The sequence below is a fragment of the Manis javanica genome, chromosome 12 (assembly GCF_040802235.1).
Source record: "Manis javanica isolate MJ-LG chromosome 12, MJ_LKY, whole genome shotgun sequence".
NCBI lineage: Eukaryota > Metazoa > Chordata > Mammalia > Pholidota > Manidae > Manis > Manis javanica.
The window spans coordinates 69,613,634-69,628,730 of record NC_133167.1 but is presented as its reverse complement, the minus strand read 5'-3'; the positions used below and the strand labels follow the sequence as shown (position 1 = coordinate 69,628,730).

Below are 15,097 nucleotides of genomic sequence, written 5' to 3'. Positions count from 1 at the left end.
ATAGAAAGTGGGTTTAAAATATATTCCTTACTGTGATTCCTTATTTCTCACATTTGGGATTATAGATTTGATGGGGTCATTTACAGGGTTTTTATGTCATTGCTTTCTAAATAATCAGGGGATTCCTTCAGTTTGAAAACATCACCTATGGAATTGAGCCATTGGAATCTTCAGCAAGATTTGAGCACATAATTTATCAAGTGAAAAATGGAAATCCAGATATACCAATGTTAGCAGAAAATTATAGCTATATTTGGCAGAAAGACCAGCCCTACAAAATTCATTTAAGTTCACAGGTAAGTGTGATGGTTCTCATGTAATGAAATTATTTCTGTAGAATTTTGTTGTGAAAAGGAACTACTTGGCCATTGAATAAGAATATTAAATTTATTATCTTCTTACCTTAAATAAAACATCCATATTCCATCTAAAACTTATGGAAAATTGCACAAAATGTATCTAAAGCTTATTGTTTTTATTGTGTATTATGTTACATTTCTTCTACTTTTATTCAAACAAAAATGCTTGTTATTGACTAAAATGTAGAAACATAGGAAGAAGAGAGTCACTATTAGTTACCACTACCTTCATAAAATTACTTTTAATATTTTGGCATATAGCTTTACATACTACCAGAAGAAGTCTTTCTAAAATAAATAATCATTTGTTATTAAACTCTCTTAACTTACCTATAGGCTGGATTGGTTGACAGATGTTTTCTTCCATCAGTTTGAATATTTCAATTCATTGTCTTCTGGCTTCCTTGGTCTTTGATGGAAAATCAACTATTATTAATCTTACTGAGGATTCCTTATACAGATGGGTTCTTTGTTGCTTCTGCCAAAATTCTCTCTTTGTCTTGGCCTTATGGCAGTTTTTTTAATGTGTCTTTAAATGGATCTCTGAATTTATCCTCCTTGTAGTTTACTGAGATTCTTAGAAATGTAAATTCGTATTTTTCATCAAATGTGGAAAATTTTTGGCATTAGTTCTGTGAATATTCTCTTGTCATTTATTTATCTCCTCGCTTTCTGGTAGTCCCCATTACATGTATGTTAACGTATTAGTTTCTGGTCTTTTTTGTTCCACTCTTTTTTCTTTCTCTTTCTCAGACTGTTTAATCTCATTTTATATATCACCAAGCTCCCTGATTCTTTCTTTTGTCTGCTCAATACTGCTGTTGAAGCTCTCTATTGGATATTTCATTTCAAATATTTTCAATACCAGAATTTCTATTTATTTCTTAATAATTCCTATGCCTTTCTTGATATTCTCTATTTAGTGGGACATCATTATAATACTTCCCTTGCTTTAGTTCTACATGGTTCCTTTTAGTTCTTTGAAATCATTTAAAATTAATTTAAAGTATTTTTCTAGTAAGTCTAACATCTACTCCTCCTCAAAGACAGTTTTCATTGATGGCCTTTTTCCTGTATACCTCTCTTGGTCCTTTTCATGTCTCGTAACTTTTTGAAAAATGAAATGAGTCATTCCAAATAATATAATGTGGTGACTCTGAAAATAAGATTCTTCTCCATCCCCAAATATTATTGCTTCTTGTTGTAGTTGTTTGTTCTGTGAATTTTTTGAATGGTTCTCTAAAATCTGTTGTCTTTTGTTGTGTGTAGCCGCTGAAGCCTCTATTCTTTTATCTTATTGGACAGTTAATGATCAGGCAGTGTTCTTTAAATGCTCAGACCCAGTAATTTCTCAGTCATTGCCAAGAGTGTCTGTGTGCATGTTGCCACATACCCTTTTCATTCAGCCAGGCGGATAACAACTCTGCTTCTCATGTCACATTCTGCTTGCAAGGGCTTGAAATGAAGATTGGCCAGAGGTTTTTTTTTTTAAGGTCTTTCCTAAGCATGTACACAAGCTTGGGTATGCACTTAGCCTGATCATGTGTGTTACAGCTTTTCAAAGCTGTGTGGATCTGATTTTCTGGCTTTGCCTTTTAAGTGAGTGTTTTTGTTCTGTTTATTTTTGACTGTCCCACTGTTACTCACTGCCTTGGACAACTCTGAAGGTTAAAAAAAAAAAAGTGCCAGTAATTGTTTCCAACAAATGCCTTTGGGAAAAAAGTTTTTCATGCTGGGTGAGATGTGATTCAGGTCAAGTACAGACTAGCTGGAAGTGGGTCTTCTAGGAACCACAGAAAGCTCAGATCACATTTCTCTGGAAAGGAGATTTCGAAGATGCTACAGCCACATTCTGCTATTCTTGCAGTTGCCATCTGCTGGTATTCACTGCAAATGTCCGCTATTAGTTTTCAAGTACTGGGAGAAGAGACAAAGACAAATGTAAATCTCACAATCACTATTTTTACTGAGCTAAGTAATTTTTCTTGAACAAACAGTTCCTAGAATTCTGTAAGCCTTTGGTTAATTTTTAGGGCTCTGAAAAAGTTGATTCTAACCATTTTTGCCAATTCTCTTGTTGGTTTCTTGGAGGAGAGAGTTTTTGGAGATTCTCACCCTTATTTTCACCTTTGTCACTGCATTTCATGATATGAATATTTAATATATATACACTATGTGTACTATATACACATATATAGTACATATTTATAATCTCTTAATATAACATGTTTTTTAATTTTCCTTGATCCATGGGAAATTTAGAAATGTGCATATTTGGGGATTTTCTAGATATATTTTTGGTACTAATTTGTAATTGAATTTCATGTTTTTACTTTTACACTGACTTTATCAATATAAAATACTGCCATTTTTAATTGACTTTATCACATTCAGATAATGCATCTGTACATATGTTTCTCTACGTATCAAGCAGTTGTTTTATGGAGTGTTGTACAAATGTCTGTTAGGTCAATTTGTTTATATTCTTCAAAACTTATGTTTTCCACATCTTTGTTTCTCCTAGGAAATTTGTAGTTTATGTCTGTTGTCATTACATCTTCCTGTGGGGCATTTTTGAGCTTTTTATGCATTTTTCATTTTTCAGTGATATGTCATTATTGAATCTTATATTAAAATTATCCAGGATAAGTTTGGCACACTTTCACTATTTACTTTCAGACACACGTTGGTTTTGTCTAGTCGTTAGTGGAAACATTATAATAATAGATTTCTGTCTGAGAGGCAAGCAGAGAGAACCCCTTTCTCTTTTCCTGACCATTTCCAATTGCAAGGTTAACAATTTCTTACAAAGAACAGAATGCAGAGGTACTGGCGATAAAATAAAGTGTGCTGAGACACATGTTGGTAGGGACCACCAACTCTTTCTGTAGTGGTTGTGGTAGAAGTATTTGATGTTGAACTACATGTGACATGACCTTGCTTGATTAATATTTTCCCTTAGTGCCTTTAACCTATTAATTAAAGTTGCTTTAAATCTTTTTCCTGATAGTTTCAGCACCTTGTCATTTATCAGTCTGACTCTTATGAGCTATAGCTTTCATATCACATTTCTTCCTGCCTGTCTGTATTCCTTCTCAATTTTTTTTTGGATGAAAGCTAAACATGTTACAAAAGGCAGTAGCCGCTGAATTAAATTAATTATTATTATTATTTTTTGGCTTGGAGATGAGCACACCTTTCTTTCTGCTGTGTCTTTAGTTTGAAAGTGTGTGTTAATGTAGTCAGATGTAGGTCTGTTTCTGTGCATTGTGGCCATGGCTACCCTTAGTGTACCAGCCAGAGGGGGATCGTCAGTTCCCTTTAGTGATATCTTATGTTTATTGGGAATGATAATTTGCAAGAGGGATGCCTGTTCTCTGCTTGGCTTTGGATTTCTCCACTTGGCATTGTTTTGTATCTTTATTGATAAAGTCTGTCTCTTTCCCATTCCCCTGCTCTCTTTACTGTAATTTTTTCTTGACACATTGTAGCACAGGATGAGGGCTTGGCATGGATCAGAGAACCGAGGAATTCTGGGAAGTTTAGGATGAGACTCAGTGTTAGGAAGGCACTTGCCTGGAGTTGGGGATATAGTCTCCACAAATGTCGCTATGTCCATCCTCCAGAAGTCACACTGGGCCCAGCAAGTTTCTCTTCCTCTCCCTCCATAACTAGAGCTTCCTTACCCAGTGCCCCAGGCTGCAGCCCTCAGTAAATCAAGGCTTTTCTATCATAAAGGAGGCAGAGATGAGTTTGGGGAGAGTTTCTGCAGGGGCCATTGTTCTTCCCTGCCAGCCAGCACCACGAGGGACTCTTGCCCAGTATATTCCACGGTCTTCATTGTGCGTAGCTTGTGGGGTTCCTGGAGGAAGCTATGAAACTGTAAGCATGAACATTCGGTTCTCTGCCACCCCATCCAGCCAATACCCAGAGAGTGTTGGGTAGAGAGTTTTTTCAAGAAGCTGGCCAGTTGGAAGATGGAAGTATTAGTGTCCTGAAGGCCCATCTTCATTCAGGGTTGGTTTCAAGCTCCCTTTATGCTGGGGAAGGGGCAGCAGGAGGGGAGCAGGAGATGACGGACAACTGCGGACATTGGAGCGCCAGTGAGGGCTGAGGGAGGTCGTGAAATTCCCCGCGTCGGCTGACTCCCGCCAGCACAGGTGGTCATGGTGTCTCTACAAATCCTTGATGAGACAATCATTATTTTGTACATATTTTCTTATCTTTCTGGGGGACACAAGCCTCGGGCAAGGGGTATTTGCTGATCTCTAGCTGTAGGCAGAGCTATTAACAAGCCTACCTGCAGGCCTGCAGGTTTTTTGCGAATCTAAAAGGAGTGTCAGTTAAGGGTCTTGTGGCAATTTTCAGTTCCACTGCTTGGTTTGCCTTTGTGCTGTTTCTATCTGTAAACTCCAGGAACAAAACAGACCCACAGGGACAGTTTCCACATCTATGCAGTCACCCTTTCCCTTTCCTGGCAGCCTGCGAGGAGCCAGACCCCAGCTCATAACTCCCTCTGGAGTGGTTACAAAACCAACTACTTTTATGGCTCCCAGAGATTTCGCCCTTTGATGCCAGCCCGAACTTGGCCTTTAGAAATTCAGCAAAACAGTTTTAAATGTATTACCCATTTAATCAACCTTGAACAAAGTCAGACATTGTAATGAAAATGTTAAGATGATACTGAGAGATGTTATTGTTCCAAAATATCAGAAATATTAGAGGGACATACAGGCAAGAAACTGAAGTACGTAAGTATTTATCAAGAACTAGGGTTTTGCTTACACTATTTTTTATTACTGAAAAACTTTGAAAAATTTTTGACTTTGTATACTCAGATAATGTATGTATACAGTTAGAAGAAACCTACTCTTGAAAATAACTTTTGAGTAGAAATATTTCTAGGTCTACCAAAGTAATAAAATTGAACTAAATCTCAATTTCAATAATTATATAATTTATATTTCTTGTGAACCCCCTTCCCACTCCACATTATTTCAGTCTGAACAATACATTATTTGGTCACCATTGTTATAAAGAACTAGTAAGTGTTGAAAAATTGCAGAGAATGTGATAAAAAAGTGCTTGAAACCAAACTCAAAATCTTATGAGGGACAATGAGAGTTAAGAGCACTTCCTTTCCTACAAAATTCCCTGTGTGCATGTAGTCAGACAGACAGATAATAACAATATTAGATGCGTGGGGTGCAGGCATACTGCACTTCCCTATGGAAATATAAACGAACTTATTTAAACCAAGGCTCTACCAACTGAGTCCAGTTTATTTGCTTGTTTATTTTAACCCACGCTATTTTATGATACACCCAACCTTTGTACCCCTCTTACTCTTACATTTAGGGATCAATGTATTAGGATCAAGTACGAAACTTTTGTTTCTTTACAATTTTTCTATGTGAAATGGCATTTCAGTGTGTGAGAAAATTAGTTCACAAAAAAATTGCCATTATAAGTGCTACACAATGATGTAGTAAATTGATTTATAGCTCACTGACTTGGCACAATCCAGGATTATTCATCCCATCAAATGGCACACATGGCTGATGCCCCAGAGCTAAGGAATTATTTCTGATATTTTACTCTCTGTTCTTTCCTGTATGCACATACAGTTAATACAAGTCACACTGTTTATCTGAATTTCTGGGTAGACTATGAGTTCTCAAACATTTCCTGTTATTTTCTGCTGAATGAAAGGAAGACAACAGTCCAGTTCTCTAGTGTGAACTGGTATACATTGGTCATGAGATGAAGACAACAGAATGTGCATGTTTATATTTACTTTCCTATTCAGTATTAATAGGGAGTACTGATTCCTACATTACTCTAGCAGGCTCACTGCATCCCTTTAAACTTGGAATATGTTTCCAAGTGCAATTCTCTGATTGGAAATTAATTTTTATACTTAAGTCCTCATGATGGTACTATATGCAACCTTTTTTACCTTCTTTACGTGTCACTCTTTGCACTTAAGAAATTCAACACATGATTAACATTTGATAAATCCCATTTCTTTTTTTTTCAGGAAAAAATTATTTCAAAACTATTACCTCAATATCTAAAAATGCACATCATAGTGGAAAAAGCTTTGGTAAGTGAAATTTCCTGCTCCTATCTGCCCTTCCAGGCTCCTTTCCCCCTTCTTTTTTTCTGTCTCTTTCTTTAAACTTATTGAAAATTTTTCCTTAATTTCAAATATTTCATGGACTTTTAAATTTTCAAATAAAGATATATTATTTTAGGTGTTACTCAGCCATGACTAGCCTAGATTGCCGTACACTGTCTCCCTCGCTCCCCGTCCTCAGCCTTGACCGCACTGCCTAGCAGCCTTGTGCTGCCCTTAACCTGCTCTAGCCTCTCAGGCTACATTGTTTTCTTTGAGCATACCTGACAGTGATCAGCTTACTAATTCATTTAATATAATTTTCCAACTTTATGGCAGAATAATGGACAAATATAATGGTATATATTTAAAGTACACAATGTGATGATTTATCTATGTATACACTGTCCATTAATAGCCAGGATCAAGATAATTAATACATCCATCACTTCACATAGTTCACTCTCTCTTCCCTGTGTGTGTGTGTGTGTGTGTGTGTGCACATGTGTGTGCATGTTGAGAACACTTAAGATCTACTCACAGCAACCTTTAAGTATACAATGCTATTACTAACTCTAGTCACCATGCAGTCCATGGGAGCTTCAGAACTTGTAGTTCAGAACTTCTTATAACAGAACTTCTTATAACTTTGACCTACCCTTCTCATTTCTCCTTCCTCCAGTCACTGGCATTCTGTTTCTATGATACCAGCTTTTTTGTTTTTTATATTCTATGTGCAAGTGATACCATGCGCTTTTGCCTTTCTCTGTCTGGCCTACTGCACGGAGCCTTATGCCCTCCAGGTGCATCATGTTGTTGCAAATGGGAGGGTTTCCTCCTTTTTTATGACTGAATAATATTCCCTTGTATCTGTATGTATACCTTTCCTTGTCTGTTCATCCACTAATGGACACTTAGATTATTTCCATCCATAGGCAAGTGTGAAAAAGGCTGCAGTGAACTTGAGAGTGCAGATCGCCCTCCTGACAGTGGTAAAAATTCACATGGTATTTTCTTTGTAGTACTTACCAAGGGTTTATCAACTGTACTCATCTTTTCATAGAAACTGTTTGGATTTCTTGATTTTTTAATGTTCATTTCTCAGTTTATTGCTTTCCTCTTTTCTTTGTTATTTCCTCCCTGCTGCTCTGATTTAGATCGGATCACTGATTTCATCCATTACTTACTTTCTAATGTGTTCCTGGTTAAAATTTTATCTTTAGTCAAAGAGCAGATATACAATACAGGGTTTTTTTGTTGTTTCTAGTAAAACAAATTTTGATATGCCTGATTTCCATCAAGATTTAGTTTTTTTTTAAGTCATTTTCTTATTCATTTGTACGTGTGGATGTATGTGTTTGACCCTTGAGTAATTTAGAGTTGTATTGGTTAGATTCAAGTTATTTGGGGGTTTCTAGGTTATATTTTTGTTGTTCATATTTAGTTTTATTCCATATTAGTAAAAGAGCATGATCTGAATGATGTAAAATCTTTGATATGTATTGTGACTCCCTTTTTAGCCCACTATATGGTCAATGTTGTAAATGTTCTGTTTACATTTGGAAAGGGTTTATATATCCTGCATTGTTGGTTGTACTGCTGTACATACTAATGAAGCAAATATTTTAACTCTGCTATTCAGGCCCTCTGTGTTCACTGAGTCCTTTTGTCCTATCAGTTCCTGAAATAGTTAATATCTTGAACTGTTATTGTGGGTTTCTTAAATTCTTTTAATTGTGTCAATTTTGTTTTCCACATTTTATCATCTGTATTACTTCCTACTAATTAAGCATTGCTGTGTGTTCTTTATATACCAAGAATTTTGGCCTCGTGAAATAAAACCTTCGAAGCTAATGATATCTTCCAAAGTGTCATGACGAACTTCGTATAGGAAATTATATATTCTACTCTTTGATGATCTTCAGTTTCATAAATAGGATTTTTCTTATTTGTGTGTTGTATAGGAGTATATATATAAGCTGCCTAATTCAGTGCCTTTTGTATTACCAGGAAGACATCATTTTGTCTGGAATATATCTAATTTTTAATTCATCCAATAGAAGTATGTAATTTTACATTACTTCTCTTATTAACACTCATGAGTAGTCCATCCATTTCAATTCTATTGCAACTGTGAGTGAACAAGCTATACAGATTTCTAAGATTTGGTAGGAGTCCTTATTTTCAATTTGTAGAATTGACAACTTTTGCAGAGGTTTTAAGCATTTTCAAAATATGAATGCAAAGAACAAATGTACTAATTAAGCTCCCAAATAACATGAGTCCGTATCTTCTCCAAAATTTACCAGTTTCAGAGACCAACTTTTCCTTTCTCCTTCCATTTACATTATTTTGTTTTATTTTATTTATTTATTTTTTTTTTGAGAGGGCATCTCTCATATTTATTGATCAAATGGTTGTTAACAACAGTAAAATTCAGTATAGGGGGGTCAACACTCAATGTACAATCATTAATCCATCTCAAGCCTAATTCTCGTCAGTCTCCAATCTTCTGAAGCATATTTTGTTTTATTTTTTATCAAACCTTTTCAAATCATTTATTCCACATAATTTTTACTTTACATCATTGGGATTTCTTCCTTTTTGCCTATCGGTATATATTTTTTAATGTTTTCTTCATTTGCTCTTCTTAATTTCCTAAGAATGCCCAGGAGATACTGTGTCAGCTAGAAAATTTCTAGCTGAAGAAAGCCTTTACCATAGAGCAGAATGTGGAAAATCATTTTCATACCACTTGATTTAGATTGTTTTTGCACAAGAGTGTTTAAAATATTAAAAAGTGAGAATCTATTTTGAATGCTCACTTATGATTTTTTCTTTTCATTGTTTTCTTTTATTGTAAGTGTAATCGTCTTCATAGTAGCATACTTCAAATTGTTTGACAGATCCTATGGTTTGGTTTTCCTGCCTGTTATCATCAAGATATATCCACTATACACAACAATTTCTGTCATTCACATTTTAAAAGAATCATAAAAAATTTGTTTTCCAGTATAATTATATGGGATCAGAAATGATGGCTGTAACACAGAAAATTATCCAGATTATTGGCCTTGTCAACACTGTAAGTTTTAACACTTTTACATTGATAATTTTATGAAAATTCATTAAAAATAATTTCCATTTTATCATGACTAATTAATGACTTAAAGGCCCTTAATTAGTTTCATATCCAAAATAGTCAACTGAACTTTTTCTTCATTCATTATGCACTGTTTTGATGTAATAATTTGTTACTTGAATAAATATACCACAAATCTTATCTTTAGATGTTTTCTCAGTTCAAACTGACTGTGATATTGTCTTCTTTGGAACTGTGGAGAGATAAAAACCAAATTCCTACCAGTGGGGATGCTGATGATTTATTACAAAGATTTGTGACATGGAACCAGGGCTCTCTTACCCTATGGCCCCACGACACAGCATTCTTGCTTATGTAAGAACTATACATAAATAATTCTATTAATTTGATAATTTAATGCATCTATCATGGATGTCAGCTTTCTGTAGGCCCTTTGGAGATGTTAAATTAAACTTAGCCTTTGTCATAGTTGTGATAGTGTAGTTGGAAATATGATAAAAATAACAACATGAATCATTTCACTCAGTATATTTCGGAGCATAATTTATGTGAAAAGATCTATGTTTCATGAACTTTCATTATATGAATGATACTACAGAACAAATATAATGCATAGCTTATTAATGATGTAAAAATTGACACTCTTCTGTTAGTATTGCCTATATATATTAATACATTTCATGTCTACTGTTCGACATGAAGAGGGGTTTGGATTTTTTGGTTATATTTAATTTTAACAAGTGCTTACCTTTAGGACAGGCAGGATGTCTTTTTCCAATAATTAAAAATCCCTTTTGTTTTAACTTTTAGTGTAACAGTGAATGCAGAGTAAGGGAAATTGAGGAGAATTAGAGATAATAAAATTATATCAAGTCCAGGAGATAGATGAGGGAAGAAAATCGGTACTATAGCAAGTAATAGTTTTTGGTGACTTGAGCACTTTATATATTAGATATTATCCAGGTCAAAAATATATTTGAAAGATCATTTATGGAAGGGAGATATAATTTAATAAGAAAGCCAGTGAGTTGTTCTGAATAATCATGCTAATAAAAAAGGCAATATGTAATCACTGCTGTAATGCTGTAGTTACAGGAAACATCCTAAATATGTGGGAGCAACATTTCCTGGCACAATATGCAATAAAAGCTATGATGCAGGTATTGCTGTGGTATGTAACTTTAATCCTTCTTTACTATTTCCCTAAACTTTATAGTATATTTTATATTCTCTTATGTAGTTAAGTGATGTATAATAACTTGATTTTTTTTTCTCATATATGTATTTATTATTTTGGGGGAACATCATTTTAATCTCAAAAACTTTATTTAAATATAAATTTAAAACATAAGGAAAATAACATCAACAAACATCAGTGTACTCATTCATACGTGCATCACATTTTCTAAGGACAAAAAATAGAACAAAATTAAAGCCTCCTGTAGGTCACGTTCAAATTTAAGATGTAGCAAAAATCATAAATTTGTGCTTGCCATTTTGTGCATTCTTTTTTTTTCAACTTTAAGATGTTTAATTGGATAGAAAATAAGCTATAACTTAAAATTTGAGAAATAGAGTGGTCTATATTTTCATATGCATACTTTAAAAGGAGAATATTTTGTAAATTACCTTCAGCTCATGCAACATGTTCAAAACAGTGGCACCTGTATTTCCTCTTCTAAATATTAATATATTTTAAGTTATTTTCTTTATTTTTGCTCTAAGATAATGAAAATTTTATAAAATATTACCTCAGAAAGTTGATAATTGAGAAGGGATTTGGAAACTATTCTCCCTGAATATTTTCTTTTTTTTTTTGAGAGGGCATCTCTCATATTTATTGATCAAATGGTTGTTAACAACAATAAAATTCTGTATAGGGGACTCAATGCACAATCATTAATCAACCCCAAGCCTAATTTTCAACAGTCTCCAATCTTCTGAAGCATAACGAACAAGTTCTTACATGGTGAACAAATTCTTACATAGTGAATAAGTTCTTACATGGTGAACAGTGCAAGGGCAGTCATCACAGAAACTTTTGATTTTGACCATGCATCATGAATTATAAACCATCAGGTCAATTATGATTATTCGTTTGATTTTTATACTTGATTTATATATGAATCCCACATTTCTCCCTTATTATTATTATTATTTTTTTAATAAAATGCTGAAGTGGTAGGTAGATGCAAGATAAAGGTAGAAAACATAGTTTAGTGCTGTAAGAGGGCAAATGTAGATGATCAGATGGACTAAGTATTAATCCAAGCTAGACAAGGGCAACAAAACATCCACAGATGCAGAAGATTTCTCTCAAAACAGGGGGGGTGAGGTTCTAAGCCTCACCTCTGTTGATCCGCAATTTCTCACCTGATGACCCCCCTGCGACTGTGCCTGTCTTAGGTTGTTCCTCCCTTGAGGAATCTTACCCATCTCTGGCTAACCGGTCATCTTCCGGGGCCATACAGGGAAATGTAAAGTTGGCAAGTGAGAGAGAAGCAATATTGTTGGAAAAGGTTAGTTTTTTACTTCTTTGCCGATTTATGCCCTGTGGCTTCTATGCCCAGCATTTGTCTTGAGGTATCTTTACCACTTGGAAGAATTATGATACTCAGTAATTTCGATATGAGGCACGAAACTGTGCATTCTTAATAGTGTTGTTACAATATATGTATCCATTAACCACGTATTGTTGTTCTGCATTGTTCTTATTTTATATACCATTTCAGAACTATTTTTAAAGATGTATACATGTGGAAACATTACTGCAATCACTTTTTACTTAAAGATTTTTATTTTGTCAAGTAACACACATATACTTATAAACACAAATGGTTTTTACAAGACTAATAATGAAAAAAAACTTAAGTCAGTTCCTTGTAAATCCCCCCTGAATTCTGTTTCCCATTTTTTAAACTTTTCCTTCGGGCATGTCCTTTTTTGTTTGTTTGTTTTAAATAAAAGTTGTGTTGAAGTACATTGTGAAAGATAATTAAGGGAAAGCTCATTAATATGGCATTGGGAGGCCTGCAGGGAGAGCTCGCCCACTCGCCAGGCCTCCAAATCTCAGGCCCCACTAGAAGGTAGGGGCTGGGGGGAAGCCGTCATACTGTTTTAGCTACTTTCCTCTACCCAGCAGGAGGAAGCACAGTTTGTACCTTCTGCCTCCCCACAAAGGCCCAGCCAACAGGAAGCCATGATCTGTGGGACTCCCAGTTTACTCCAATGGACTTGTTGCTTAGAAACAGCCCTCCCAACTCGGCCCCTTCCTCTATAAGAGTTTCTCTCTTTTGTTCTGTGAACTTGCCTATGGTTTTGCTTGTTCCAGATTGCAATCTTTGCTACTCTCCCCCCTGATAAACCCATTTTTGCCAGTAAACAAATTGATTATTTTATTTTTAAGGTTAACAGCATCATGTATAGAGAACATTGTACAAGTCATACCTGAAAAGCACAATCTTAATTTTGGCTAAGTCAAATACATGGGTATATAATACATCACAGAGAAAAAAAATGGAATATTGGCAGCACTTCAGAACACCCCTATAACTCATGCCTCCTCCCACTTATTAACCATACCGAAGAAAACCTCTGTCCTGACACCTGTCTCCATTGGTTAGTGTGAAATTTTTTTGAGCCTTATGTAAATGAAATAATACAGTGTGTATTCCATGTCTGCCATTTTTTGCTCAGAATTAATTCTGTGAAAGTTATCCATGTTTACATGTGTAGGGGTAATTTGTTCATTCTTTTACTCTATATTTCTGAATAACGTGTCCATGGAGTTTTTTACATAATTCAAATCTAGACATTATCTATTGTTTTCCTATTATCAAAGTGAGAATTTAACATCCTAACAGCTCATCATATCTACACTCTGCCTCTTCCATTCTTCCTCTATAGTTATATAGCTTATTAGAATTGCGTTTTATTTTCTGAGAAGCCAAATAATGACTTGAGATTAAATTGCTTTTATTACATAACTTTTGGTTGGTCCCAAATAAATAATTGCATCATACTGTTTTTACCCAAAATCTTGAATAAAATTAAAAATTGCCTCTAATTTTCTACATTTCAGACATTCCTCTCTTTAACCCAAGACATTTCTTTTTTTTACCACCAATCTTTGTTAGACTTTTGGCATAGCTGGTGTTCAAGAATCTCTCTCTTATCTCCTTTGTAATATGTACATTCTTCTTTCATGACTTGCTATATTGATAGAATACATATTCCTATAATTTACTGAAAAAGTAAATAGGTATTAAATTGTTGGGGAGTTGCATTATTGAAAATGTATTTAATTATTTTAAAAGATTGTTCAGTTAATTTTAGTTTTAAAACAATTGTACCTCAGAATTTTAAAGGTCTTCTCCTTTGTCTCTTAGCTTCTATTTAGAAATCCAGTGTCATTCTTAGTCTCATTCATTGTGTATGTGGCCTACTTGTTTTCTCTGTGGAAACATTGACTTGGTGTCTTTTATGATCCAATATGCTGGTTATGTTGAAGCCCTTTCAATCTGGATGCTAATTTACTTTTGACTTGAGAAACTTTACTATATTATATATTTGATAATTTTTTCTCTCTTTCATTTTGGATATTTGTGAGTTATGTATTAGAGCATTTGACTTATGTCATTTGTTTTCTCAAATTTTTTTCTTTATACATCGTGTAATATTTCCTAATATTCATATTTTGGATCAGTCACTCACCACATCCTCTCAGACCTATTTCCTGCTTATCCCTGCCCTGCTCTGTCTCACAGGGAACTATACATTCCCCAGCTGCATTGCTATTTGGCTATTAAGTATGTTCAGCAATGTGGATGATTAGAGGGCAGAAATGTCATGGAATCTCTACGTACTGGCCCTATACACATGGTGGTGTGGGAGTGTATTTATTATGCTCATTACACTCGCCCTTGACTGTGCTTCTTGTGATCACTGTCCTCTAGGCTGGGAGAGACAGTTACATGAGTTGTGTGATACACTATAGGATTCTCCGTATGGATTCTGTCCCTGCTTGGAAGTGTCTCAGAGCTACTGCTTCCTGGTCCTGTGAAGCAGCTCTGTGGGCTCACCTCCTGCTGAACAGCACTTATTTGTGGATTCTGTCCATAGCTCCTCATTCATACATCCTGTCCTGGTGTTGGTGGCAACATTCTGCTTTCCAGATCTCAGAGTTGCCTCCTCATCTTCTGTTGCTTCATCTATATTTTGTTACCTGTCAACCAGGTGCTTTTATTAAACTATTTCTTCTTGGATTCTGTGCTGACTTTAAAGTAGTCTGTCTCTCTTTATCTCTCTCTTTCTTCCTCTTTTTGTTAACGTCTAGGCCAATATAGCTGAGAATCATGTCCCAAATGAATTAGCCATGTCACAGAATCAAAATCAACTTGGCTCCACACCTGTTATTCTATAATTAGGGCATTAACTGGAAAGGAGTGAGACCTTAGATTTGGGATGGTAACATTGGACAAACTAAGATGCATCTAATAAGTCTAAAACCCCCAAGCC

The 15,097-nt window shown here is 34.9% G+C and overlaps 1 protein-coding gene across 11 annotated transcripts in view; it reads left to right on the top strand.

The window, feature by feature from the left end:
- ADAM18 (ADAM metallopeptidase domain 18) overlaps positions 1-15,097 on the top strand; it is a 128,220-nt gene that overhangs the window by 54,517 nt on the left and 58,606 nt on the right. For 10 of the 11 annotated variants that reach the window (XR_012123772.1, XR_012123771.1, XM_073218823.1 and 7 more), the window contains 5 exons: positions 119-296; positions 6,400-6,465; positions 9,491-9,562; positions 9,768-9,934; positions 10,670-10,751. Coding sequence is in view for 9 of the 11 variants with exons in the window: in XM_073218823.1 (XP_073074924.1) it covers positions 119-296; positions 6,400-6,465; positions 9,491-9,562; positions 9,768-9,934; positions 10,670-10,751 (565 nt within the window). In the remaining 2 variants the exon portion in view is untranslated. The remainder of the gene's footprint in view (positions 1-118; positions 297-6,399; positions 6,466-9,490; positions 9,563-9,767; positions 9,935-10,669; positions 10,752-15,097) is intronic. The other variant, XM_073218827.1, reaches the window with a different exon arrangement.